Here is a 27,917-nt window from a genome sequence, read left to right as displayed (position 1 = left end):
TCTTTAAGACTTGTTGCCTGTTCGCTCGGGTTTATTGTAAGCAGTGGGATTGCTGCAAGTGTGGTAGTTGTTTCTGAAATTTCTCTGAGGGGCTTCCAAACCGTTTTGCACAACGGTAATGCCATTTTATGTCCTCACCAACAGTGCACAAGGGTTTCTTTTCTCCACATCCACGGACACCACACACGGACAGCAATGCAGGTTTTCAAAGCTCAGAGTGGCAGACGTTCCCCTTGGAGTGCGGGAGGAGGGGGCACCTGGTGGGGGCCCAGAGGCGCAGTGGGGTGGCAGCCCAGGGGGTGTGTGTGTGTGTGTGTTTGTGTGTGTGTGTGTGTTTGTGTGTGTGTGTGTGTGTGTGTGTGTGTGTGTGTGTGTGTGAGATGGGGGTGCAGGCAGGAGAGGTGTGACGCTGACAGGAGTGTGTCGGTGGTCTTGCCCGGGGCAGGGCCCCGAGGGGACAGGAGCAGCAGGAGGCTGACTTCAGGCTCACACCGGTGCTGACCCAGGGGCTCAAGGGAAGGCGTCGGCCACTTGGCTTCCAGGGGCCCAGGAGGGGTTGTGCATGGGTTATGCGCTGTGGCCTGGTGTTGCCCCAGGGTCAGGACGGGGCCCTCAGGCCTGGTGGGGGGCAGCTGTTCTGGGACTGGTGCTCCTCGAGGACCCGTGGGGCCAGCCCGGTATCGACCGTCCTGCTGTCCCCATGGGAATGTGTGGCTGGAGGCAGATCCGTGGTCCAGGGGATGGGGGTGAGGGGCAGGGCCTGGGGCCGGGCAGGCCGCAGGGACCATAGGCATGTTCAGCTTGTTGGTTAGGTGTTCCGTGTGAGGGAGATTGCGAGTGGGGGAGACCCCCAGGATGGTTTCCGGAGCACCCTGGAGGCAGAGGGTGCCCAGTGTCCTCACGCCTGGCAGGGTCCCTGAGGGCCGGCCATGTTCCTGGACCCGGCTGCCCGCCCCATGGCCTCACCGTCTTTGGTGCGGAGCCCACTGGAGCGAGCAATCCCTGTACTGCATAAAATTCTCTGTCTTCCTCTGTCTCTCTGTTTGTCTGTCTGTTTGTCTTTCCGCCACAGGAAGCTGGAATGGCCCTTCCCAATGTCCCTGGGGTGCTGTGGCTTTACTGACAGACACTCAGTGCTGGTCCCAACTCCCCGCCAGGAGCCTGTCCTGCTGGCCTCCCCTGGGGCCGTGGAGCCACAGACTCGGCATATTGATTTCGCCCCCTCTGCCCTGACACACTGAAAGGCTCACACAGACACTTGGACAATGTCCAGCCGCCCATGGCCGTGTCCCGTGGATGACTGAGCTCTCCAGTAGTGCTGGCCTGGATCGCCCAGCAGAGCCAACCCTGACCAGGCGCTGGCCTCCGTTTCCTGGAGCATTTCCTGCGAAGGGCAGACAGCTGTGGCTCCTGTGTCTGCCCTCTGGGGAGTGCTGTGTCTCCTGCAACCCGGGACCTGAGACTGTTCCTTTGAGATGGAACCACCAGGAGGGACTGGAGCTCAGGGTCTGGCCTCCCAGGAGGACCGAGTCCTGACTCCGGCCCTGCAGCCTTGGCAGCCGGTGGGCACAGTGGCCCTCACGCTCCTCGACCTGGGACGTGCCGCTCCAGGACGGGAGACAATCATTTCTGTGGTTCCAACCCGACTGTGCTGCGTGTTACAGCAGCCATGCTGACCAGGCGTCCGACACCTGGGACTTGCTGCTGACTCCGCGCCCCCAGGGAACCCCAGGGATGGGTGTGGTGGGGGGAGAGCTGGGGCCTGGGGCTGGGAGGGTGTGGAGGGCGGACAGGCTGTGGAGGCACCAGGGGAGGGGCCGCAACACAGAGCGATTCCCAGACAGCTATGGAATGGTAAAGGATGCTTTATTGTCTGAACAACCCAAAACATGACAAGCCAGAGTCTCCCAACAAAAAACCCAACCAAAGTTAAACAGCGCAGAAAGTTCGTGGGCGCCAGACTTTTAGAAAGGATGCACAGCTTCCCAAGCGAGGCCTGGCGTGACCTCTGGCTGTAGCGCCCCCACTCCCCCGCCACCACCCGGCAGTGGGGCCTGCCCCTCCCCATCCAGGGAGAAGACAGGAGAGGCCCCGGGGTCTGGGGCCGGGACGCCAGGCTGTTGGGCTCCCTCCTCCCGGGGCTCGCCTCTCACCACACCGCCTAGTGCAGAGTGCTCCTGCTGAAGGTGTCTCAGGCCGCTGGCCACGGGATAGGGTGGCTGAGGCCAGTGCCCTTTTTGCCAGTGTCCCTCTTGCTCTGTCCAGCGAGGCTGCTTTCTGCCCGTGGGGGACCCGGTCACCAGGCCCGTCTCTGGGAAGCTGGAGTTGGGAGACCTCACCCCCTTCCTGGCAGGCCTGGCTCCTGTAGGGGCCATGGGCTCAGGCCCTTCTCAGAGCTGAGTACTCTGCTGACCATTGGTGGCACATCCAGAAGCTTCCCTGCTGAGTGAGGTCGGCCGGGGCAGCACTGTTCCAGCAGACATCTCACACAGTGTGCCTCCTTTTTGGAACCGTCCTTGGTCATCTGGCCTGATGGTGTCCAGAGAGCGCGGGCCGTGCCCACTGCCCCGGGATGCCAGCTTCCTGCTCTTCCAGAGGAACCCCAGGGTGCCCCGGGCACTCCCGGTGAGGACAGGTAGACCCCTCAGCTCAGGTTGGTGGTAGCACCTGCTGTGCACTTGGTCCCCTGAAGGTGGGCAGGGTGCAGGGTGTGGTCGGTGGTGGCCGTGAGGTCGGAGGATGGAGGTGCGGGTGAACATGGCCGAGAGTTCAGAGCTGGCAGGGCAGCGGGCGGAGTAGTGGCTGAGCAGCTCGGAGCGATGATCGGGGTACCTCTGGGGCCTGGGGTGGCCGTGGACACCCCCAGAGGACACGCTAGGCCCCCTGCCCGATCATGTTTCTGTAGTCTGGGACGATCGTCCGCTTCAGCTCCACCACCGAGGAGAAGATCCACTTCACCTGCAGGGACGGCGGGTGTGAGCACAGCCGGGGCCCCCATGCCAGCTTCCCCCAAGGACCTGGCCTCCCAGCCCGGGGACTGCCGGCCGCGAGTGTGCTCCGGTGGGGTGGCGCGAGGACTGCGTGGGCATAGCTACGTACAGCGAGGTCCCGACAGGGACAGAGAGGGACAGTGAGAGAACAGAATGGACTGGAGAGACAGAGAAGGACAGACAGTGGACAGAAAGGACAAGAGGGGAGAGTGAGGAGACAGTGACGGGACTGTGAGGGGACAGGAAGGGGACAGGGAGGGACAGGGAGGGACAGGGAGTGGACAGGGAAGGGGGACTGTGCGGGCACTGTGTGGGGACAGCAGGGACAGCTCGCCTGGCCCGCCCACCTTGAAGAGGGTCACTGTGGCGCTGTAGCACACGCTGAGCAGGAAGAGGGTGATGAAGATGGAGATGGTGGTCCACAGCCCGTCCAGCTCCCCGCTCTGGGCCTCGGCACAGCTCTCCTCCTCCAGGAGTGGCTCTGGACAGGGAGGTGGTGGTCAGCTCTGTGGCTGCCCGTGATGTGCCAGGGCAGGGTCAGTGGCGCCTGAGTGTGGGTCTCTCTGTGACCGGGCAGGTGGGGCACTAGGATCCCCCTGGGTGGCTGGATCAATGGTTCCCTGAGGTCAATCCCTGGGCACCGACCTCGTGTCCCCCGTTCCTCCAGCTTGGGCCTCAGTCTTGGCCGGACTCCTTGGGCCCAGATCTCGGCCTGGCCAGTGGGTGTCCCTCATCCTCTCCTCTGCGGTGCCTTTCATGGGGTCCTCTGGGGAGAGGGTGCCCTGACCCCTGCCTTCCCTCCCACTGGAGGCCAGGCCTAGACGGCAGGGGTCTGCAGAGCAGGTCTGTGGTGGGTACTACTGCAGGGAAGGGCGGAGGCAACCTTGGGGTGTCCCTCTGTGCCCGAGGGGGTGGGGTGGGCGTGCTAGGGACCAATGGGGTGTTGGGTCTCTGTGTGTTGAGGAGGGGGCGCAGGTGTCCTGGGGAGAGGAGGGGTGGGGGTCTGAGCTGGCCAGTGTGGTCAGAGTGTGGTCAGTGCTGCTGGGGCTTTGAGGAGTGGGGAACAAGCTGGTGTCCACAGAGGGTTCACGAGACCTGGCTCCAGGCTCTGTTCTGGCCCTGGGCGGGTACCCCATTGAGGACCCAGTGAGCAAGGCTGGCTTGTGTGCAGTTTTGTGGTTGTGCCCTTGTGTGCAGTTGCACAGGCACATGCGTGTGCGTGAGTTTGCAGGTGGACGAGGGGTGTGCAGGCTGGTGTGCTCCATGAGAGGGCTTTTTTCCTACGAGTCTGGGTGAGTGTCCCCTCGAGTGTACAGATCTGGCCCTGAGCACCTCGCCTGCGGGAGGGTGGGGCCTGATCTCCGTGTGTCCTGGGAGCAGGAGGCCTGTGCCCCCATCGCCGGCCAGGCGTGGCTCCCATGTTGACAGGGTGTCAGCACGTGGTTTCTCTAGGCCCCAGGGATAGGAACTGCGGGGACAAGGACCTGCCACTGTCCCACAGTTGGGCTTGGACAGAGGTGGGAAGAACCGTGCACTTATTTCCGTGAGGGTTCCTGCGAGGCTCTACCCGTCCCCTCTACACACTCCAGCCTGAGTAGGTGCTGGCCGGACGCTGGACCCTGGGGAGCTGCTGCCTCTGGCAGAGCCCCCTCTGTGGCCTCGGGCTGCTGCCTACCTCCGTTGACAAGAGGTTTGTCCTCAGAACGTGGCCTGCCCCCGCCTCCCGCAGGCCCGGCGAGCGCCGGAGCTCTGCACAGAAAGAACCATGACAGGGTTGCAGGGCCCCAGGGAGGCACTGGGTGTTTTATTTCATGCTGGCCCGGGAGGTATGTACACAGGGGTGGGGCTCAGGCATCCGTGCTGGACCCTGAGGGCCTCGGGGAGGGGTGTTCGCTGGGGTGCCGGGGTGAGGCTCATTTACCCGAAGACTGGGTGATGGATTTCTGGGTGGAGTGGTTGTGCAGGGCCTCGTGCATCACCACACAGGTGAAGGTTTCTCCCTGCTGCCACGTGTTCTTTCCCACCGAGAGCTTGCTGTAGAGGAAGTAGGTCCCGTCGTTGTCCTGCTGGGGCAGCGTGGTGGCGTAGGCGCCCTCTGACTCCGGCTGCCCATTCCTCTGCCACTCAACGTTGATGTCAGGTGGGTAGAAGCCTTTGACCAGGCAGGTTACGCTCACGGTGTCCTTGGCCAGCTCTTCCCTGTGTGGGGCCAGGGTGTACACCTGCGGCTCCCGGGTCTGCCCTGTGGGGACAGGCGTGTCTGTGAGCCCGACGGTCACTCCGAGCAGCCCCACAGGACCCTCCCGCGCCCGTTGTCCGTCCCACCTTTGGCCTTGGAGATGGTCCTCTCGATGGGGGCCGGGAGAGCTTTGTTGTTGACCTTGCACTTGAACTCCTCCCCCGTCAGCCAGTCCTGGTGCTTGATTGTCAGGATGCTGACCACGCGGTACGTGCTGTTGAACTGTTCCTCCTTTGGCTTTGTCTCAGCCGTGTGTACCTCTTTGTCACCCACGGACCAGCTGAACTCTATCTCAGGGTCTTCCTTACCCACGTCCACCACAACGCACGTGACCTTAGGTGTTAGGGTGATGGAGAGGACGTCCTTGGGTTTCGGGGGGAAGATGAAGACCGTGGGCCCTCCAAGGAGCTCAGGGGCTGGTGGGGGAAACAAGATGTGGGTCAGCACCTGGACAGGCCTCCTGTAGGGCACATGTTTCCCTCATCAGGCAGGGCCTGGTGTCTGGTCACTTCCCTGTGATGGAGGGTGTAGCCTCGCTCCCTTACCTGGGCATTTGGGACACTGGGAGCTGGGGTCTTCGGGGTGGTGCGCTGCAGAGAGAGCAGATGGGGGATTACTGTGGGCGGGAGATGGCCCTGGGTGGAGTTTAGGTCAGGGACAGGTTGTGGAAGGTGCGGATCGGCACCAGTTCTGTGGGTTAGAGTTGTCCAGCCTGTGCCCACCTTGAACCTGGTGGAAACACCCAGAGGACCCCTCACAGCCTGGGAGGCCTTCAGGTGAGGTGACCTCATCTCCTCTGATACCCTGGGCAGAGGTCGTCATCCTGGCATGTGGTTCGAGCCGGGAGGTGGGCTGACCTCGGTCCTGTCTGGGAGTGGACGCCCTCCCTGAGGCCTGTCCACTTATCCACACGCTTGTCCACCTTGGTGCTGCTGGCCGGGTGGGCTACGTCGCAGATGAAGGTCTTGCCGGACGAGGTGCTGGGGGGCAGGGTCACCAAGCTGCTGAGGGTGTAGAGCCCCGAGGACATGAGAATGGACGGGAAGGTGTGGAAGCCGCTGGACACGGCGCCCGAGTACCAGGTCACCGTCACCGGCTCAGGGATGTAGCCCCAGACCAGGCAGCCGAAGGCCACCGTGGAGCCAGGTGTGTCCCCACATCTAGCAGTCAGGGGATAGACCGATGGGACCTTGGTGGAGACTGCAAGAAAGCAGGCCGTGTGACCACCAGGGCTTCACCCCTGGGAGGGTCCAGGCAGGGTGTCACGAGCCCAGGTCTGGGCACCCCTGAGCCCAGCGCCCACGTGCTTCCAGAATGTCTGCAAAGCAGCTGGCCGGCAGGGCCCTCACCACCTGGCGCCTCGTGCCTCTGCAGCTGTGGGTCAGCGCTGGGTGATCACCTGGGTGACAGCCCCCCAGGTCCCTGACCTCCTGCAAGTGCCTGGCCTGACTGAGCCCTGTGTCTGAGTCCTGACCAGTGCTGCCTGCTCCCGGCCAGCGTCTGCTGGTCCCCTGAGCTCACCGTCCTGCTGCCCCAGCCCGGCCCTTCCCTGGGTGAGCGGGCCTCTGCTTGGCGTGGTGGGCCTCCACCACCCAGAAGCCTGCTCGTGGCCCCTCGCCTGGCCTGCTCTTTGCCCTCCGCGCCCGTGTCTTCTGGGTCAGCTCTGCAGCCAGAGCACCTGGGCCCTGGCCCCTGGCCCCCCTGGCCCCAGGCCCTGCAAGTCTCCTCCTTGGCCCCTCCCCTTTCATCCCTGTGGCCTCAGCCCGGCTGCCGAGTCTGTGCCTCGGGGAGCTCCTGTCCCTCTTCTGGACCTCCAGCTACAGCCCCTCAGCTCACTTACCCCTCCTACTGGGGCTCCTGACCCCACCCCAGGCTCGTGGCACCCAGGTCCCTGCTTTCCTTCTGCCCTTGTCTTTCCTCAGTCCAGCTCAGCCCTCAGCACAGTTTGGAGCCCCACACTGCCCCCACCTTCCTCTCCTGTTCGGTGCCAGCAGCCCGGGCCCATCCCTGGCCGGGCCTGTCTCCTCTCACCCTGACCCATCTGCTCTGCTCCGGCTGGCAGCGCAGCTCAGGCCCTGAACGAGCCCCGCGTTTTCCTTCCCTCTGCTCAGTCCAGGGTCTGTTTCACTCCACCAGGCTATGGCACGTCCACCCCTCCTTTCTCATCCCGCCACGGGCCCTTGAGCCCAAGGACTGGGGCCCATCGGGTCCCCTCATGGGTGTCCCCTCTCCTTCATTCCACAGAACTCCCTTGCCAGGGACCTCTCTCCACCCCAGCATGCCACCTGGCCAGCCCCTCAGGGGCTCAAGGGTCCTGCTGTCCCAGGAGCCCTCAGCTGGGCCTGCTCAGCTACTCAGACCTTGGCTCAAACTCTCTGCCATGTCCCCGGGCTCCTGCGGCCGCCCCCTGCCCTCCTGGTGCAGGCCCCTGCTCACCTACACCCTCTCTGACCCTTGTCCCTGGAGCTACAGGCCTTGAACCGCCCCAGCTCCTCTGGCCGGCCCCAGAGCCCTCAGCCTAGTTCAGATCCAGTCTGGGAATTTCTTTCCCAGGACTGGATTTGCTGTTTGGATTTCCTGGGTCAGCTCCTTGCCCTCCCAGCCCCTTGTCCACCTGCATAAACTCTGCCTGCTTCCTGAAATCCTGTGTTAGCCCTGTGCCCTTCAGCCCCCACCCACCTGCACAAGCCCTACCTGCTTCCTGGAGATGCTGGAGCGGCCGCCCTGCCCTCCCAGCGCCTGCTCACCCGCACATGCTCTACTTGCTTTGTCCATATTCCTGAGAAGCCCCCTGCCTTCCTGGTCTTCAGTCTGCTGCTCACCTGTGGCCTCCCTGAGCTTTGTCCCTGGGGAGCTGGCCCTTAGCAGCTCCTGCCTTCTGACCTGCCACAGGTCACCCCCCTCGTCTGCTCTGCTCCTGGGCCCTTCTCCCTGGAGCTGCTAGGTGCCCCTCCCTTTCTGGGCAGCTCTCCCCTGGCAGAGTCTCTGTCCCACCCTGGTCCCCTCCCAGCAGAGCTCCTGGCCCTTGGGTACCTTAAGCCTCTTCTTTGCTCCCTGAGCCCCCAGAAGTCTCCCCTGTTCCTTAGTTCCCTGCAGGTGCTGGTCTGCGTCTCTGCGCCCACCTGCTCCCAGCCCTCAGCTCCTAGTCCTGACCTTCTGCGCCCTGGCTCCCATCGCCCCTCCTGTAGCCAGTGGAGCTGGTGTGCAGCCCCTGTACTGCCAGCTCCGAGCTCTCGGGAACCCAGGCCAGCCCTGTGTCTCTGGCACAACTAGCCCAGTGCAGCCCGGGGCAGGCTTCTGCCCACTGATCATGACACGCTCCCTGAAGGCCTGGCAGCCCAGCTGAACTCAACTGGCCTCTGATGCACCAGCTCTGTTGTTGTGGGCGAGCCCCTGCCAGGGCTCCCTCTTCCTGGTGCTGAGTAGGCAGCGCGACCCCTGGGCAACTTGCCTTCAGCCGTGCTGGCTCAGGTGCTCCTGGACCCTCTGTGGGGTCCCATCCCTGAGGTGGGTTCTCCCCTTCATTGCCCCCCTGCACTCCGTCTGTCCCTGTCCCTCCTGGACCCCACTTACCGAAGGTGGAAGCTGTGGAGGTGGCTCCCGTGCAGCCTGGGTCTCCTGGGCACCCCTTCCCCTTCCCTGCTCTGTCCTAGGCACCTGTGCACCTCCAGGCTGGGCTCTTTGTCCGCAGCCCCACTTTCTAGGAAGTGGTAGCTGAACTTCCTAGGAATTCAGTTGTGGACCCGGGGTGTGAACCCCCTAACCACCACGCTGCGAACACTAAGAACGGGACTGAAACCGGTGGTACCGCCTGCTTCCTGAAGTTCCCGTTTCTCTGGGTGGGTGTTGTCTCAGATGACCTGGGGGAGTCCAGACGCAGCAGAGGTGCCTCATTGGGTGTGTGGGAGTGGGGCGACTGGTGCCAGGGACCCCAGGGAGACAGTGGGAGTCCTGGCGGTCACCTGTTCCCTGCCTCCCACAGGGATGATGCCCACATGGCCCACTGCAGACCAGGATACCAGGCCTTAACTTGAGCCCTCTGGTCCTCCTAGCCCTGGTGGGCACCTCTCCCTTCCCTGGTGAGGGTGTGGTGGGCACTCTAACAGGACAGGCAAAGGCTGGGTTCTCGGAGCTGCTGCAGCCAGGGAGTCTGCGCCTGTCCCCGGGCTCAGCAGGGCCTCCAGGCAGGGAGGGGCCGGGGGAGCTCGGTGATTGTATCCTGTGTGTGTGCTGCTGGGTGTTACTGCACACACATGCAGGTCTGCGACAGACACACGTAGTACATGTATGCATAGTACATGATGTATATGTTAATGTGTTAAAATGTTTTCTGTGTATGGAGAGCTTCTTTGTGGAAAAAGGGAGAGCTCAGGGGTGCCTGATGGGGGCTGTGAACCTGGAGAAACTGGACGAGGGGCGAGAAGGGGGCCCTATGACGGCTGGGGGCACGTCCGGCTTCCCCCTGTGGGTCCTAAGTCGGACGCAGGGACAAAATGATGGGCGTGGTCATCACTGGTCACCTCCTGGCTGGCGACAGGAGGGCTGTGCCGACTGTGCGGCTTTCTGAGCCGTTGCCGGTCACGGAGCCCGTGGCAGCTGGTGCCTGCCGAGGCCCTGTGCCCCCAAACCTCCAGCCCTTCGGCGCCTGCCTGCTCCTCCTCAGAAGATAAACTCCTGGCGGGTGTCTGCCTTGGCAGAATTGACAGCCCTGGGAAACGACCAGCCTCACCGCAGCTCAGGCCGACGTGGCTCAGCCCGTCTCCCCTGATCAGTCATGAGTCCCACGGCCTTGCTGGCGTCAGCCCACGTCTCCATCTTACGGGAGTCATAAATCCACTATCCCCCCAAGTACCAAAGCCCCTCACCTCACTTACAGACAGTCAGAAGGCTGTTCCCTAGTCCCTTTGTGTTCACAGCCCCTTCCTCTTCAAAGACCCTGCACGTTCCCACTCGGTGGACACGCGGGCACCTGTCGTCTGTGCGGCCCACTGTAGCAGCGTAACTGCTAAACTTTCCTTTGTTCTTGAACTCCTCCTGGCCTTTGATAAATTCTTTAACCACCCGTGATGCTGGCCCTCCATGTGTCCTCCGACAATAGAGGTCAGACTTTGTGGAAGTCTGATGTGTAGGGAGCAGGCGGCTTCCTGTACTGGTTCCTGTGGATGATTTCCAGTGCACCCTGGTCCTCCCAGGACAGATCTGCAGTGCATCCTCCATCACAGTTCTGCAGTGCATCCTTGTCCTCCCAGCACAGTTCTGCAGGGCACCGTGGTCCTCCCAGCACAGATGTGCAGTACCCCCTGGTCCCCTCTGCCCACCTCCGACTGGCTTCTGCAGGCCATTGGGTGCATGTGCGGATCCTGGGATGGGCAGTGGGGGCCATAAATTTGAAGTGACCACCAGGCGATGCGTCCAGTCTGAGGCCAGCTCGGTAACACTGGACAGAGGCCTGTGCTCATCAGCATAGAACTTGGGGCCTGCCTGGACGTGGTGGGGCTTAGGGGAATTTGATTAAGAATAGAAACCTTTTAATGTCCATCAACAGATGACTGGATAAAGAAGAGGTGGTATATTTATACAATGGAATACTAGTCAGCCATAAAAAACGACAACATAATGCCAGTCGCAGCAACATGGATGTTCCCAGAGAATGTTATTCTAAGTGAAGTAAGTCAGAGAGAGAAAAAAAAAATACCACATGGGATCGCTCATACATGGAATCTAAAAAAAAAAGAACATAAATACAAAACAGAAACAGACTCATAGACATAGAATACAAACTTGTGGTTGCCAGTGGGGAGGGGGTGGGAAGGGACAGAGTGTGATTTCAAAATCTGGAGACACTGACAGGCATATGTAGACTAGATAAACAAGACTATACTGTGTAGCACAGGGAAATACATACGAGATCTTGTGGTAGCTCACAGTGAAAAAAAAGTGTCAATGAATATATGCATGTTCGTGTACAACTGGAAAACTGTGCTGTACCCTGGAATTTGGCACAACATTGTTAAGTGACTATAACTCAATAAAAATGTTTTTTTTTTTAAAAGAACAGAAACCTTTTCAAAGGCTATCTTGTGCTAATAAAAATGAGTGCATTTGGCCATCCGACTCTGCCATTTCTGCATCCACAGATCCATCCATCTGTGAATTAAAAATATGTAACCCCCCCCTAAAATCCCAGAATATTCCCGAAAGCAACTGGAACTGGCCACACACTGGCAACTATTCACATCACACTGACGTTGCATTAGGGGTCATAAGTAGCCTAGGGAGGAGTAACGCTTACTGGAGAATGTGCCTGGAGAATGTACGTGCACACACTACACCGCTTGACAGAAGGGGCTTGAGCATCAGCGGGTTTTGGTGTCTGAGGGAGCCCTGGGTTCAATCTCCCACAAGCACAGAGGCCCAGCTGTCCCTAACTGACGGGCCCCTCGCGTAGCTTGAGACATTTCCTTGAACCAGATGCCACCCCTGCAGCTTTCTCCCCTAACCCCCTGGATGCCCTGGACAAGCATTACTGCTCTGAACCTCCCGTTTCTTTTGGCAACAGAAGAAACAGTGGTGCGTTCTGACCCAGGTTCCAGGCCTCAGTCACCACCCTTGGATCCCAGAACAGCCTCAGGCCGTCCTGGCCTTTAGGACAAGGATGCACTGCAGATCTGTCCTGGGAGGACCAGAGTGGGGGTGGCTGAGCCAGGTAGGTGGAATCCTTCAGGCTCCCAGCCCTGCACAGTCCCCCACAGGACGTGTCCCCCACAGGACATGTCCCCTCTGGGCTGGCTTCTCTCAGGAGCCTGGGACCAGTACCTTCCACATTCACCACAGTCATCCCTAGAGGTGTGGGCTGCACAGCAACCCAGGGGTCTTGTGACACTTCACCCCCAAGTCCACTTTGCAGCAACATGGGAACTCGGCTCCGTCTGACTCCACGTGACAGAATGTTCTAGAGGCACTGAAGAGGCTCAGGTGGGGGCAGCCTCTCCCTGCAGTGCCCACCCCAGTGGCTGGTGTGGGCTGTCTTCCAGAACGGGAGGCTTGGCATGGTCCGCTCAGATGATCCCGACAGCCCACGGCCTGTGGTTCCCTCTGGAATGAGCTCCGGCAGGCTGGCCCCAGCCTCTCTGCAGGTGGGGCGCTCTGTACCTCCCTCAGACTGCGGGAGCCACCCGCCTCACTGCTCCACCCTCGGGCAGCCTCTGACAGGCCTTTTTCCCGGGCACGTGTGGATCAGCCGGTCAGGAGCACCAATTGGAGGGATGATTTTGGCAGTGAGTTTGTAGGTACAATGAAAAAGCACACTTTGTGAAAAGGAAACATAGTTAGTGGAACTTAACTGAAGTGGAAAATGCCTGCCTGTGGAAGACACTGTCGAGAGAATGAAAGGCAGGCCAGAGACTGGGAGAATCACACATCTGCAAACCTCGTATCTGATAAAGGACTCGTGTCCGAAATATGCAGAGAACTGTTAAAAGTCAGCAACAAGGAAAGAAACAACCCAGTTAAAAATGACTAAAAGCCCTGGACAGACCTGTCACCTAGGAAGACTCACAGATGCAGAGAAGGAAGCGCAAGTTTCTTCCACGTCCTACGTCGCTGGAGCCTGTAAGTGAAAACAAGTAAGACCACCACGCAGCTGTTAGAACGGTGGACGTCCAGAAGCAACACCGAAACCCGGCACCTCCCAACGCTGGTGAGGGTGTGGGGCAGCAGGAGGCCTCCTCCGCTGCGGGTGGGTGCAAAACGGAAGAGCCCGTCTGCAGGAGAGCTCGGCAGGTTCTCCAAAATCTAAACCTAATCTTGCCATACAACCCAGCAACTGCATTCCTAGTTACTCACCTGTTCAAATGGGCTGAAAACTCATGTCCACCCCAAATCTGTGCAGCGATGTTTATGGTTTATAAATGTCTGCAGGTGCTTTGTTCGTAGCTTAACTCAAACTTGGATGCGCCCAGGATGTCCCTCAGTAGGTGAGTGGATGCATCCAGACAGTGGGATAGGATTTCAGAATAAAAAGGACGAAGCCGTCTGTGAAGAATTGAGTTTTTCATCATTGTATAGCGTCCTTCTGGGTGTCTTATGACTGTTTTTACCTTCAAGTCTATTTTGTCCAAGTGTACCCATCCTTGCTTCCTTTTGTTTGCCTTTCTCATGGAGTACGTTTTTCCATCCCTTCATGACCAGCCTACATGTGTCCTTAAACCTAAAGTGAGTCCCTTGTGATGGCACAGATTTGGACCTTGCTTGTTATCCACTCAGCTGCTCTGTGTCTTCTGCTCTGATAATTTAATCCGTTTACATTTAAGGTAATTGTGGCAGGGAAAGGCCTATTATCACTGTTGTTTTTAATAGTTCTCTGTCTGTCTTGTAGATAATTTGTTCCTCTATTCCTTCTGGCTTCTTTCTTTTGTGCTTCATTGATTTTCTGTGGTGATATTCTTTGATTCTGCTGTGATTCAATAGGTATAAATTTCCAGTTATGCAAAATGAGTTCTATTCCGAGGCTCTGTGTGTAACATTGTGCCTACGGTTTACAACACTGCATTGTGCACCCAGATATTTGTTAAGAGAGTAGATTTCGTGATAAATGTTCTTCACATACGTGTGCTCCTCCCCCCCATCCCAATAAACCCAAAGCACAAGGAAACTTCTAGAGGAATGGATATATCGACTACCTTGACAGTAATGATGGTTTCACAGGTGTCTGCGTATGTGCAAACTCAGGTGTACCTTGAATATATGCGTTTATTTTGTGTATCAATTGTATCTCAATAAAGCTGTTGAAAAAAGAAGTTAATAGGAGAAGAAATGGGGGGACGGTATTGATCAATGATAGAGCGTGTGCTTAGCATGCATGAGGTACTTGCTTCAATCCCCAGTATCTCCATTAAGAAAAATTAATTACCCTCCCATAGTCCCCCAAAGTAAGAAATGACCATTAAAAAAGAAGAAGAAATGAGCCATTGAGCCACAAAAGGACATGAGGAAATGAAAATGCACATTGCTAAGTGAGAGGAGCCAACCGGAGAAGGTTATACTCTCTGTGAGATTCCTACTAAACGGTATTTGAAGGAGCTCATCTATGGAGGCAATGAGAAGATGAGTGGCTGCCAGGAGTTTGTGTGGGAGGGGTGGGAAATGAGGAGGTGAGGTACAGGGGGTCTTAAGGCAGTGAAATTGTACTGTGTGTTGCTGAAATGGTGGACCGATGGGCAGCAGTCTGAACAGTGTACCTGATCAAGGCAGTTCCATGGACAGCAGCCTCGGGGCTTCTGGATGCAAATGACACCATGCGTTTGTCAAAACTCATAGAACTGTGCAGATGATAGTGAGCCATGGTGTTGCCTATGGGCTTCAGTTAATCATAATGTATTAAGTTGGCTCATCATTTCTGACAAGTGTAGCACACTGGAGATAGATGTTCATAATAGGTGAAACTGGGCGTACGTGTGGGGGCACTGGAAGTTATGGAACTCTGTGACTTTCTGCTCAACGTATCTGTTGGCCTAAAACTACCCTAAAAGGGCAAAGTGTGTTTAATCTAAAAATATCATTACCCCGTGCAGAGCAGCAGAAGCAGAACCATGGACAGTAGCTGAGAGAGCCTGCTAGTCCAAGTCAGGACCACGGACAGCGGCCTGGAAGGCCTTGGGCACACACATGGCTCAGTCACTGTCTGACGTGGAAAAGGCCTCATGGACAGCAAATGAGCCTCACGTAACGTAAGGTAGTTTCAGAGAAAGAACGCAGTCTGGACCAGCGTCCCAAGACCTCGTGTGTCTCGGGGCAGGAGCCATGTCCATTTTCGTAACCTGAGGCGTCTTCTCGGCCCAATGTCTTGGAGTCCCGCCCCACAGAGAAGCATGATTGATCCCCAGTGTGGTGGGTGGAATTTGAAGATGGTTCCTTAGTTTGATATGAATTTGTGTATGTACATATACTTAAGTTAAATACACTTCATTGACAACGTTACATTAGTTTCAGGTGGACAGCATACCAAATGGTGATTCAATTCTTTTAGAGACTACATTCCAGTTGAAGTTATTAGAAGCACTGACTCTACTCCCTGTGCTGTGCAATAGTCCTAGTAGCCTATGTATTTTATACATAGTAGTTGGTATTTGTTAATTCCCTGTCCTTACGTAGCCCCTTCCCCCTCTCCTCTCCACGCGGGTAACCACTAATTTGATCTGTCTATCTGTGTGTCTGTTTTCCTGTTGTTATATTTATTCACTTCTATTAATGTTTAGATTCCACATACAAGTGATATCGTAGAGCATTTGCCTTTGTCTGACTTACTTCACTAAGCCTCATAGTGCAGAGAACCACCAGTGTCACAAACGGCAGAAATCATTCTTCTGCACGGCTGAGCATTATTCCGTCGTGCGTACACATCGTACCACCTGTATCCATTTTCTGCCGACAGACACTTGTGTTGCTTCCGTATGCTGACTCCTGTTCATAAAGTTGCTATGTACCTTGGGGTGCATGTATCTTTTCAAATTCTTGTTTTTGTTTCCTTCGGATGTATAGGCAGGAGTGGAATTGCTGGAGCGTGTGATAGTTCTGTCTTTAGTTGTTTTGAGGATACTCCTTACTGTTTTCCCCCGAGGCTGCACCAATTTGCACTCCTGCTAACAGCGACAGGGTTCCGTTTACCCCATCTCTTCACCAATATTTCTTACTTGTAGTCTTTGTGGTGACATCTCATTTTGGTTTTGATTTACATTTCCCTAATGATTAGGAATGTGAGCAGCTTTTCACATGTTTGTTTGTTTTTTTTTTAGTTCCCTCTGTGAGCCCCCCGTTTTTTTGATGTTATATTTTACTTCTTCCTGTGAACTGGTGTTTACTGCAGTCACAGTTAATTTTATGTATTTTATCTTTTGATCTTTTGTTTATTTAGTTGATGATCCCCAGGCTTTAATTTGCCTTTTAGTGGGATTTGCCTTTGCTGTAAATTCTTGCATCTTGCAATAGCCTGTGTGTTCCCCTCCAGGAAGACCTTTGACGTGTCTCTGAGGGTTGATGAACTGCTCCAGTGTTTGCTTGCCTGAGAAGTTCTTGTCTCTCCTTCAGGTGTAAACGACAAATTTGCGGGGTGACACCTCCTAGGTTGTAGGTATTTTCCATTCAGCATTTGTTTAGATCATTCCTCTCCCATGTGGTCTGCAGAGTTTCTGCAGAAAAATCAACTGCTAACTTTGTGGCAGTTCCTTGTCCGTGACAGTGTTGTTCTCTTTCTGTCTTCAGAATTCTCTCTTTATCCTTAACTTTTGCCAATTTAATTGTGACGTGTCCTGGTGTGGGTCTCTGTGGGTTCTGTTTGTTTGGGACTGTGTGATTCCTACGCCTGGAAATGTCTCTCTTTCTTCATGGTTGGTGAGTTTTTGCCATAATTTCATTAAGTACATTTTCAACTGTTTTCTCTCTCTCTTCTGCTTCTGGGAGCCCGATCATGCCAATGTTAGGACAGTGGATGTAGTTCCATAGATTCCTTAAACTGCTCTCAATTTTAAAAAAGTTGTTCTTCCTTTTGTAGTTCTGACTGGGTAATTCCCATGGTTCTGTCTTCCAGGTCACGTGGGGTCTCCGGTGTCACCTAGTCCCCTGTTCGCCCCTTCCAGTGTTTTAAGTTTTAGCTATTGTAGCCCTCTGGTGAGTGGTTCTCTTTTTATATTTTCCAGGTCCCTGTGAAGGTTCAAACTGTTTTCATCTGTTCTTTTCCCTAACTTGGTTAGCATTCATATTACTAATGCTCTCAAGCTGCCCTCTCCCCAGGGAAGACCTCCGGGCCCATGACGTGTCTCCCCGTCCCGGGTCCCCTCCTCGAGGCTGCGCTCCAAACCGAGTACCTCTCTTCCCTCCCTACGTGACTCCTCGTGGACCTTTCTTCAGCGCCTTGGCTGTACAGGAGTCTCTCTGCCCGTCTCCATTTTTCTCCAGGGAGACGTGGTCCTCATGTAGATATAATGTGAATGTGCTCTGTGTCCTTCTGCTCCATCGTCTCCGTCTCCTTCTCTCATAACCAACCTGTACCGGCCGCCCCCACCCTCTTCCGTCTGACATAAGACGTGCTAGTGGTGATGCTACATACCTCAGCATATAAGCTGCAGGACACCCAAGACGGAGGTTATTCATCAACACGAGAAGTGAACATCAGCCGAAGATACGTAAGATGGGCAATGGGAGTTCAAGCCTTTCCTGGAGGAGGGTTGGCAATTTTATATTACATCTGAGGTAATTTCCCTGCATTAGGTGGAGACACAAAGTGTATTGCTGCCTTTTAATCGGGAAGCTTAACGTGGTCCACGGTGGCCGACACGCAGTGGGTAGTGCTGTCCTTGTTCTACGTCAGGTTAGCTAAGGCGTGAGCAGCTTTCCTAGCGTTCCCTTCCCTTTGTGTGTCTCTAGGTTAGGGTTGTTCAGAAGAGAAGTTTACACCTGTTGGAGAGCAAACTGTAGGAGCCGTCCTTTGGCTGGGGGGCTGTGCTGCAGCCGTGCACGTTGTCACCGCCCTGCCCCCTCACGCCGTCAGCGTGGAGACGCTGCTCCCGCGGCGTCCGCCGGCCTCCGCAGGGGGTCAGCCCTGGGCCAGGCAGGTGTGCAGCTCCATCCTGCTGCAGCCGGTTTCTTCCACAGGGAGGGACACAGGCTCCAGGTCTTCCTGAAGGCGTTCAGATGTTATTGAATGGGTTAGATTTCTCCCGCTTAAAAGGTTTTTTTTATCGTGGTAAAAGAATAGGAGTTGCCCCTAAGGAAGTGTACCATGTTACACCTTTCTCCGGGTCTTGGGGACAGTGAGTACATTCATAAAGTGCAATCACGACCACCTGCGTCTCCATAACTCTCCCCGTCTTTACGTGTGAAACCCTATGCCCGTAAACAACACCCCCCGTTCTCCCCCGGCTGCAGCCACTTCTGTGTTTTGTCTTTCTGGGAATGCGGCCACTCGTAATCGCTCACACAAGTGGAATCGCACACGATTCACCGTCTTGCCCCTGGCTCACGGTACGCGTTCCGATGTCCTCCAGGTGCCCCCGTGCTGTCACACACGTCACACTGTTCCTCTTTCTTCAGGGGCAGTGCTGTTCCATTGTACGCTCAGCCCACATCGTGCTCATCTGTCCATCCACGGAAGGACACTCGCGTTCCCGCCTCGTGGTAGGTATTGTCAACGGAGCTGCTGGGAAGTGGGTGTTCAAGTGCCTCTTTAAGACCTGTTGCCTGTTCGCTCGGGTTTATTGTAAGCAGTGGGATTGCTGCAAGTGTGGTAGTTGTTTCTGAAATTTCTCTGAGGGGCTTCCAAACCGTTTTGCACAACGGTAATGCCATTTTATGTCCTCACCAACAGTGCACAAGGGTTTCTTTTCTCCACATCCACGGACACCACACACGGACAGCAATGCAGGTTTTCAAAGCTCAGAGTGGCAGACGTTCCCCTTGGAGTGCGGGAGGAGGGGGCACCTGGTGGGGGCCCAGAGGCGCAGTGGGGTGGCAGCCCAGGGGGTGTGTGTGTGTGTGTGTTTGTGTGTGTGTGTGTGTGTGTGTGTGTGTGTGTGTGTGAGATGGGGGTGCAGGCAGGAGAGGTGTGACGCTGACAGGAGTGTGTCGGTGGTCTTGCCCGGGGCAGGGCCCCGAGGGGACAGGAGCAGCAGGAGGCTGACTTCAGGCTCACACCGGTGCTGACCCAGGGGCTCAAGGGAAGGCGTCGGCCACTTGGCTTCCAGGGGCCCAGGAGGGGTTGTGCATGGGTTATGCGCTGTGGCCTGGTGTTGCCCCAGGGTCAGGACGGGGCCCTCAGGCCTGGTGGGGGGCAGCTGTTCTGGGACTGGTGCTCCTCGAGGACCCGTGGGGCCAGCCCGGTATCGACCGTCCTGCTGTCCCCATGGGAATGAGTGGCTGGAGGCAGATCCGTGGTCCAGGGGATGGGGGTGAGGGGCAGGGCCTGGGGCCGGGCAGGCCGCAGGGACCATAGGCATGTTCAGCTTGTTGGTTAGGTGTTCCGTGTGAGGGAGATTGCGAGTGGGGGAGACCCCCAGGATGGTTTCCGGAGCACCCTGGAGGCAGAGGGTGCCCAGTGTCCTCACGCCTGGCAGGGTCCCTGAGGGCCGGCCATGTTCCTGGACCCGGCTGCCCGCCCCATGGCCTCACCGTCTTTGGTGCGGAGCCCACTGGAGCGAGCAATCCCTGTACTGCATAAAATTCTCTGTCTTCCTCTGTCTCTCTGTTTGTCTGTCTGTTTGTCTTTCCGCCACAGGAAGCTGGAATGGCCCTTCCCAATGTCCCTGGGGTGCTGTGGCTTTACTGACAGACACTCAGTGCTGGTCCCAACTCCCCGCCAGGAGCCTGTCCTGCTGGCCTCCCCTGGGGCCGTGGAGCCACAGACTCGGCACATTGATTTCGCCCCCTCTGCCCTGAGACACTGAAAGGCTCACACAGACACTTGGACAATGTCCAGCCGCCCAGGGCCGTGTCCCGTGGATGACTGAGCTCTCCAGTAGTGCTGGCCTGGATCGCCCAGCAGAGCCAACCCTGACCAGGCGCTGGCCTCCGTTTCCTGGAGCATTTCCTGCGAAGGGCAGACAGCTGTGGCTCCTGTGTCTGCCCTCTGGGGAGTGCTGTGTCTCCTACAACCCGGGACCTGAGACTGTTCCTTTGAGATGGAACCACCAGGAGGGACTGGAGCTCAGGGTCTGGCCTCCCGGGAGGACTGAGTCCTGACTCCGGCCCTGCAGCCTAGGCAGCCGGTGGGCACAGTGGCCCTCACGCTCCTCGACCTGGGACGTGCCGCTCCAGGACGGGAGACAATCATTTCTGTGGTTCCAACCCGACTGTGCTGCGTGTTACAGCAGCCGTGCTGACCAGGCGTCCGACACCTGGGACTTGCTGCTGACTCCGCACCCCCAGGGAACCCCAGGGATGGGTGTGGTGGGGGGAGAGCTGGGGCCTGGGGCTGGGAGGGTGTGGAGGGCAGCCAGGCTGTGGAGGCACCAGGGGAGGGGCCGCAACACAGAGCGATTCCCAGACAGCTATGGAATGGTAAAGGATGCTTTATTGTCTGAACAACCCAAAACATGACAAGCCAGAGTCTCCCAACAAAAAACCCAACCAAAGATAAACAGCGCAGAAAGTTCGTGGGTGCCAGACGTTTAGAAAGGATGCACAGCTTCCCAAGCGAGGCCTGGCGTGACCTCTGGCTGTAGCGCCCCCCCTCCCCCGCCACCATCCGGCAGTGGGGCCTGCCCCTCCCCATCCAGGGTCAAGACAGGAGAGGCCTAGGGGTCTCGGGCCGGGATTCCAGTCTGTCGGGCCCCCTCCTCCCGGGGCTCGCCTCTCACCCCACCGCCCAGTGCAGGGTGCTCCTGCTGAACGTGTCTCAGGCCGCTGGCCACGGGACAGGCTGGCTGCGGATACTGCCCTGTTTTGCCAGTGTCCCTCTTGGTCTGTCCAGCGAGGCTGCGTTCTGCCCGTGGGGGACCCTGTCTCCAGGCCCGTCTCTGGGAAGCTCTGGCGAGGAAACGTCACCCCCTTCCTGGCAGAGCTGTCTACTGTAGGGGCCATGGGCCCAGGCCCTTCTCAGAGCTGAGCACTTGGCTGAACGTTGGTGGCACATCCAGAGGCTTCCCTGCTGAGTGAGGTCGGCCGGGGCAGCACTGTTCCAGCAGACATCTCACACAGTGTGCCTCCTTTTTGGAACCGTCCTTTGTCACCAGGCCTGAGATTGTCCACAGAGAGCGGGCCGTGCCCACTGCCCCGGGATGCCAGCTTCCTGCTCTTCCAGAGGAACCCCAGGGTGCCCCGGGCACTCCCGGTGAGGACAGGCAGACCCCTCAGCTCAGGTTGGTGGTAGCACCTGCTGTCCACTTGGTCCTCTGATTGTTGGCAGGGTGCAGGGTGTGGTCGGTGGTGGCCGTGAGGTCGGAGGATGGAGGTGCGGGTGAGGACGGCCGAGAGGTCAGAGCTGGCAGGGCAGCGGGCGGAGTAGTGGCTGAGCAGCTTGGAGTGATGATTGGGGTACCTCTGAGGCCTGGGGTGGCCGTGGACACCCCCAGAAGACACGCTAGGCCCCCTGCCCGATCATGTTTCTGTAGTCTGGGACGATCGTCTGCTTCAGCTCCACCACCGAGGAGAAGATCCACTTCACCTGCAGGGACGGCGGGTGTGAGCAAAGCCGGGGCCCCCATGCCAGCTTCCCCCAAGGACCTGGCCTCCCAGCCCGGGGCCTGCCGGCCGCGAGTGTGCTCCGGTGGGGTGGCGCGAGGACTGCGTGGGCATAGCTACGGACAGCGACGTCCCGACAGGGACAGAGAGGGACAGTGAGAGAACAGAATGGACTGGAGAGACAGAGAAGGACAGGGAGGGACAGGGAATGGACAGTTAAGGGGGACTGTGCGGGCACTGTGTGGGGACAGCAGGGACAGCTGGCCTGGCCCGCCCACCTTGAAGAGGGTCACTGTGGCGCTGTAGCACACGCTGAGCAGGAAGAGGGTGATGAAGATGGAGATGGTGGTCCACAGCCCGTCCAGCTCCCCGCTCTGGGCCTCGGCACAGCTCTCCTCCTCCAGGAGTGGCTCTGGACAGGGAGGGGGTGGTCAGCTCTGTGGCTGCCCGTGACGTGCCAGGGCAGGGTCAGTGGCGCCTGAGTGTGGGTCTCTCTGTGACCGGGCAGGTGGGGCACTAGGATCCCCCTGGGTGGCTGGATCAATGGTTCCCTGAGGTCAATCCCTGGGCACCGACCTCGTGTCCCCCGTTCCTCCAGCTTGGGCCTCAGTCTTGGCCGGACTCCTTGGGCCCAGATCTCGGCGTGGCCAGTGTGTGTCCCTCATCCTCTCCTCTGCGGTGCCTTTCATGGGGTCCTCTGGGGAGAGGGTGCCCTGACCCCTGCCTTCCCTCCCACTGGAGGCCAGGCCTAGACGGCAGGGGTCTGCAGAGCAGGTCTGTGGTGGGTACTACTGCAGGGAAGGGCGGAGGCAACCTTGGGGTGTCCCTCTATGCCCGAGGGGGTGGGGTGGGCGTGCTAGGGACCAGTGGGGTGTTGGGTCTCTGTGTGTTGAGGAGGGGGCGCAGGTGTCCTGGGGAGAGGAGGGGTGGGGGTTTGAGCCGGGCAGTGTGGTCAGAGTGTGGTCAGTGCTGCTGGGGCTTTGAGGAGTGGGGACCAAGCTGGTGTCCACAGAGGGTTCACAAGACCCGGCTCCAGGCTCTGTTCTGGCCCTGGGCGGGTACCCCGTTGAGGACCCAGTGAGCAAGGCTGGCTTGTGTGCACTTGTGTGGTTGTGCCCTTGTGTGCAGTTGCACAGGCACATGCGTGTGCGTGAGTTTGCAGGTGGACGAGGGGTGTGCAGGCTGGTGTGCTCCATGAGAGGGCTTTTTTCCTACGAGTCTGGGTGAGTGTCCCCTCGAGTGTACAGATCTGGCCCTGAGCACCTCGCCTGCGGGAGGGTGGGGCCTGATCTCCGTGTGTCCTGGGAGCAGGAGGCCTGTGCCCCCATCGCCGGCCAGGCGTGGCTCCCATGTTGACAGGGTGTCAGCACGTGGACCCTCGAGGCCCCGGGGACGGGAACTGCGGGGACAAGGACCTGCCACTGTCCCACATGTGTGCTTGGACAGAGGTGGGATGAACCGTGCACTCATTTCCGTGAGGGTTCCTGCGAGGCTCTACCCGTCCCCTCTACATACTCCAGCCTGAGTAGGTGCTGGCCAGACGCTGGACCCTGGGGAGCTGCTGCCTCTGGCAGACCCCATCCCTTGCCTGGGGTCACCCCCAGTTCCCTGATGGCACGAAGTTTGTCCTGAGAGCCTGACCTGCCCCCGCCTCCCGCAGGCCCTGCGAGCGCCAGAGCTCTGCTCGGAAAGAACCATGACAGGGTTGCAGGGCCCCAGGGAGGCACTGGGTGTTTTATTTCATGCTGGCCCGGGAGGTATGTACACAGGGGTGGGGCTCAGGCATCCGTGCTGGACCCTGAGGGCCTCGGGGAGGGGTGTTCGCTGGGGTGCCGGGGTGAGGCTCATTTACCCGAAGACTGGGTGATGGATTTCTGGGTGTAGTGGTTGTGCAGGGCCTCGTGCATCACCACACAGGTGAAGGTTTCTCCCCGCTGCCACGTGTTCTTTCCCACCGAGAGCTTGCTGTAGAGGAAGTAGGTCCCGTCGTTGTCCAGCTGGGGCAGCGTGGTGGCGTAGGCGCCCTCTGACTCTGGCTGTCGGTTCCTCTGCCACTCAACGTTGATGTCAGGTGGGTAGAAGCCTTTGACCAGGCAGGTTACGCTCACGGTGTCCTTGGCCAGCTCTTCCCGGTGTGGGGCCAGGGTGTACACCTGCGGCTCCCGGGTCTGCCCTGTGGGGACAGGCGTGTCTGTGAGCCCGACGGTCACTCCGAGCAGCCCCACAGGACCCTCCCGCGCCCGTTGTCCGTCCCACCTTTGGCCTTGGAGATGGTCCTCTCGATGGGGGCCGGGAGAGCTTTGTTGTTGACCTTGCACTTGAACTCCTTCCCCGTCAGCCAGTCCTGGTGCTGGATGGTCAGGACGCTGACCACGCGGTACGTGCTGTTGAACTGTTCCTCCTTTGGCTTCGTGTTGGCCGTTCGCACCTCAACGCCATCAATGTACCAGTTGAAATTGACCTCGGGGTCTTCCTTACCCACGTCCACCACAACGCACGTGACCTCGGGCCTCCCAGAAATGGAGAGGACGTCCTTGGGTTTCGGGGGGAAGACGAAGACGGAGGGCCCTCCCGGGAGCTCAGGGGCTGGCAGGGAAGACAGGTGGGGGGTTAGCTCCTGGGCCAGCCTTCTCCAGGACACATGTATTCCCAGCACGCCAGGGCTGTGGCCACCATCTTGTTAAAGAGGGAGTGGCTTGTCTGACTCACCTGGACATTTGGGACACTTGCATCCTCCATTCGTTCCTGTAAAGAAAGCAGACAGGAGGTTTCTGGGTGAGGGCGACAGGTCTGTTGGGGCGGCATAAGTCAGGGACAGATTTTGGCAGGTCCAGCACCAGCTATGTGTGGTAGAGGTGTGCATCCTGTGCCCACCTTGGACCTGACAGAAACACCCAGAGGACCCGTCCTATAGCCTGGGAGGCCTCCAGGCGAGGAGACCGCTCCTCCTCTGATACTCTGGGCAGAGGTCGCCATCCTGGCATGTGGTTCGATCCGGGAGGAGGGCTGACCTTGGTCCTGTCTGGGTGTGGATGCCCGCCCTGAGGCCTGTCTACTTATCCACATGCTTGTCCACCTTGTTGTTGCTGGTCGGGTGGGCTACGTTGCAGATGAAAGTCTTGCTGGACGAGCTGCCGGTGGGCAGGGTCACCAAGCTGCTGAGGGAGTAGAGCCCCAAGGACATGAAAACAGATGGGAAGGTGTGGATGCCACAGCGCCTGAGTTCCAGGTCACCGTCACCGGCTCAGGGATGTAGCCCCAGACCAGGCAGCCGAAGGCCACCGTGGAGCCAGGCGTGTCCCCGCATCTAGCAGTCAGAGGATAGACCGATGGGGCCTTGGGGGAGGCTGCAAGAAAGCAGGCCGTGTGACCACCAGGGCTTCACCCCTGGGAGGGTCCAGGCAGGGTGTCACGAGCCCAGGTCAGGGCACCACTGAGCCCAGCGCCCACGTGCTTCCAGAATGTCTGCAAAGCAGCTGGCCGGCAGGGCCCTCACCACCCAGGGCCTCGTGCCTCTGTAGCTGTGGGTCAGCGCTGGGTGATCACCTGGGTGACAGCCCCCCAGGTCCCTGACCTCCTGCAAGTGCGTGGCCTGACTGAGCCCTGTGTCTGAGTCCTGACCAGTGCTGCCTGCTCCTGGCCAGCGTCCGCTGGTCCCCTGAGCTCACCGTCCTGCTGCCCCAGCCCGGCCCTGCCCTGGGTGAGCGGGCCTCTCCTTGGCGTGGTGGGCCTCCACCACCCAGAAGCCTGCTCGTGGCCCCTTGCCTGGCCTGCTCTTTGCCCTCCGCGCCCGTGTCTTCTGGGTCAGCTCTGCAGCCAGAGCACCTGGGCCCTGGCCCCTGGCCCCCTGGACCCTGGCCCCTGGCCCCCTGGCCCCTGGCCCTGCAGGCCTCCTCCTTGGCCCCTCCCCTTTCATCCCTGTTGCCTCAGCCAGGCTGCGGAGTCTGTGCCTCAGGGAGCTCCTGTCCCTCTTCTGGTCCTCCAGCTGGAGCCCCTCAGCTCACTTCCCCCTCACACCTGGGCCCCTGACGCCACCCCAGCTTGTAGCTCCCATGTCCCTGTCCTCTGACCTCAGCCCCCTGCTCACTGGCAGCCTCTGAGACCCTTGTCCCAGGAGACACTGGCCAGGAGCAGCCGTGGCCCCTCTGACCATCCCCACAGCCGTCAACCTGGCTCAGCTCCTCGTGTGGCTGTACTTTAGATCCGGGCTTTAATCCGCTAGCTACAGGGGAGCCCCGCTGTTGTGTTGACCCTTTGCTCATTCTCACAATTACAACTGGCTTCCTGGACCTCTGTAAGCTGCCTCCTGCCCTCCCATTCCCCTGTTCAGCAATACAAGCTCTACCAGCTCCTTGGAGTTCCTCAGGGCTCTCCTGTACCTGCCTGCCCCCAGCCTACAGGTCATAGCTCTGATTGTTCCTTGGAGACCCTGTGGCTGCTCTCTGGTCTCCCAACCCTCTGCTCCTCTGTAGAAGCTCAACCTGCTACCAGGAACCACTGGTGCTGCCCTCTGCCCACCCAGCCCTCTGCTCCCCTGCAGACGCTCAACCTGTGCCCTGGAGCCCCTTGGGGCTGCCCCCTGCCCTCGCAGCCCTCCGCTCACTTGCATAAGCTCAACCTGCTCCCTGGAACCCCTGGGACTGCTCCCTGCCTTCCCAGCCCTCTGCTCCCCTGCACATGCTCAACCTGCTCCCTGGAGCCTCTGGGGCTGCTCCCTGACCTCCCAGGCTTCTACTCTCCTGCAGAAGCTCAACCTGCTCTCTGGAACTCCTGGTGCTGCGCCCTGCCCTCCCTGCCCTCCGCACCCATGCAAAGCTCACCCTGTGCCCTGGAGCCCCTGGGGCTGCCCCCTGACCTCCCAGCCCTCCGCTCACCTGCACAAGCTCAAGCTGCTCCGTGGATTCCCTGGGGCTGCCTCCTGCCCTTGCAGCCCTCCGCTCACTTGCATAAGCTCAACCTGCTCCCTGGAACCCCTGGGGCTGCCCCCTGCGCTCCTTTCCCTCTGCTCCCCTGCACATGCACAACCTGCTCCCTGGAGCCTCTTGGGGCTGCCCCCTGCGCTCCTTTCCCTCTGCTCCCCTGCACATGCACAACCTGCTCCCTGGAGCCTCTTGGGGCTGCCCCCTGCGCTCCTTTCCCTCTGCTCCCCTGCACATGCACAACCTGTTCCCTGGAGCCCCTGGGGCTTCCCCCTGCACTCCCAGGCCTCTGCTGACCCTCATGAGCTCAACCTGCTCCCTTAGCCCCTCGGGCTGCTCCCTGCCTTCCCAGCCCTCTGCTACTTGCACAAGCTTTACCTTATACCTGGAGCCCCTTAGGCTGCCCCCTGCACTCCTAGCCCCCTGTTCACCAATACAAGCTCTACTAGCTCCTTGGAGCTCCTCAGGGCAGTCCTGTACCTGCCTGCCCCCAGCCTGCAGGCGGAAGCTCTGAATGCAACCTGGAGCCCCTGGGGCTTTCCTCTTGCCCTCCTAGACCTCTGCTGACCTGCACAAGCTCAACCTTCTCCCTGGAGCCCCTCACGGCTGCTCCCTGCCCTCCCAGCCGTCTGCTCCCCTGGAGAAGCTCAATCTGCTCCCAGGAGCTCCTTGGGGCTGCCCCCTGCCCTCGTAGACCTCCGTTCACCTGTGCAAGCTCAACCTGCTCCCTGGAAACCCTGGGGTTGCCCCCTGCCTTCCCAGCCCTCTGCTGCCCTGCAGAAGCACAACCTGCTCTGTGAAGTCCCTGGGGCTGCCTCTTGTCCTCCCAGCCTTCTAGTTCCCTGCAGAAGCTCAACCTGCTCCCTGAAGCCCTTCAGGTTGCCCCCTGCCCTTCAAGCCCCCCGCTCACCTGCACAAGCTCAACCAGCTCCCTTGAACCTCTGAGGCTGTCCCCCTGCCCTCCTGCCCTTCAGTGGCCTCTTACTTGCACAAGCTCCAAATTCTCTTGAACTCCATGTTAGCTTCTTGCCCCCGTCCACCCCCAGGCTTCTGCTCATGTGGACGAGCTCCATGTGATTTCAGAGCGCCTGGGGCTGCCCTCCTTGACCTCCAGGTGTTCTGCCACCTCTTACATTCAGCCTCCCTGACCTTTGTCCCTGGTGCTGGCCCTTGGCAGCCTCTGACCCTCTGGGTCAACGCAGAGCCCTCAGCCTAGTTCCGCTCCACTCCCTGAACCCTGTGTTATCCCCAGGACTGGATTCTCTCCCTAGAGTCCCACCCTGGTGCCCTTCCAGCAGGGCTGGCTTTCTCCCTGGAGCCCCACCCTGGTGCCATCCCAGCAGAGCTCCTCGTCCTTGGGTACCTTCACCCTCTTTTGTGTCCCCAGTGTCCCCAGAAGTCTCCCCTGGTCCCTGGACCTTCCAGGTGTTGGGCCGGCTGTCTGTGCCCACCAGCTCCCAGCCTTCTACTCAGATGCTCCTGGAGCCTTGTGCGGTCCCTGAGGTGGGGCCTCCCCTCCAATGCCCCCTGCGCTCCCTCTGCCCCTGCTCCTCTTGGGCTGCACTCACCGAAGGTGGAAGCCATGGAGGTGGCTCCCCT

At 58.8% G+C, this 27,917-nt stretch overlaps 3 gene segments (V, D, J or C); all 3 read right to left on the bottom strand.

Annotated features, from left to right (window-relative positions):
- LOC105079990 (immunoglobulin alpha-2 heavy chain-like) overlaps positions 1-27,917 on the bottom strand; it is a 51,960-nt gene extending 24,043 nt beyond the window's left edge. Inside the window, 1 exon segment of the C gene segment in view lies at positions 27,887-27,917. Within this exon segment, the coding sequence occupies positions 27,887-27,902 (16 nt within the window).
- On the bottom strand, positions 1,861-3,478 carry LOC141578044 (immunoglobulin heavy constant gamma 1-like; the record flags this gene model as incomplete). The annotated part of the segment is given in 2 exon segments: positions 1,861-2,958; positions 3,338-3,478. Coding segments are annotated over 2 exon segments (225 nt in total), but the record flags the coding sequence as incomplete, so codon positions are not given.
- Positions 4,765-10,044, bottom strand: LOC141577838 (Ig gamma chain C region-like). The segment is given in 7 exon segments: positions 4,765-5,232; positions 5,316-5,645; positions 5,775-5,845; positions 6,087-6,429; positions 8,383-8,498; positions 8,803-8,952; positions 9,959-10,044. Coding segments are annotated over 7 exon segments (1,425 nt in total).

This window comes from Camelus bactrianus, chromosome 6 (genome assembly GCF_048773025.1).
Source record: "Camelus bactrianus isolate YW-2024 breed Bactrian camel chromosome 6, ASM4877302v1, whole genome shotgun sequence".
Taxonomy (NCBI): Eukaryota; Metazoa; Chordata; class Mammalia; order Artiodactyla; family Camelidae; genus Camelus; species Camelus bactrianus.
Note: the sequence above shows the minus strand (reverse complement) of the source record. Positions and strands in the feature narration are given on the sequence as shown.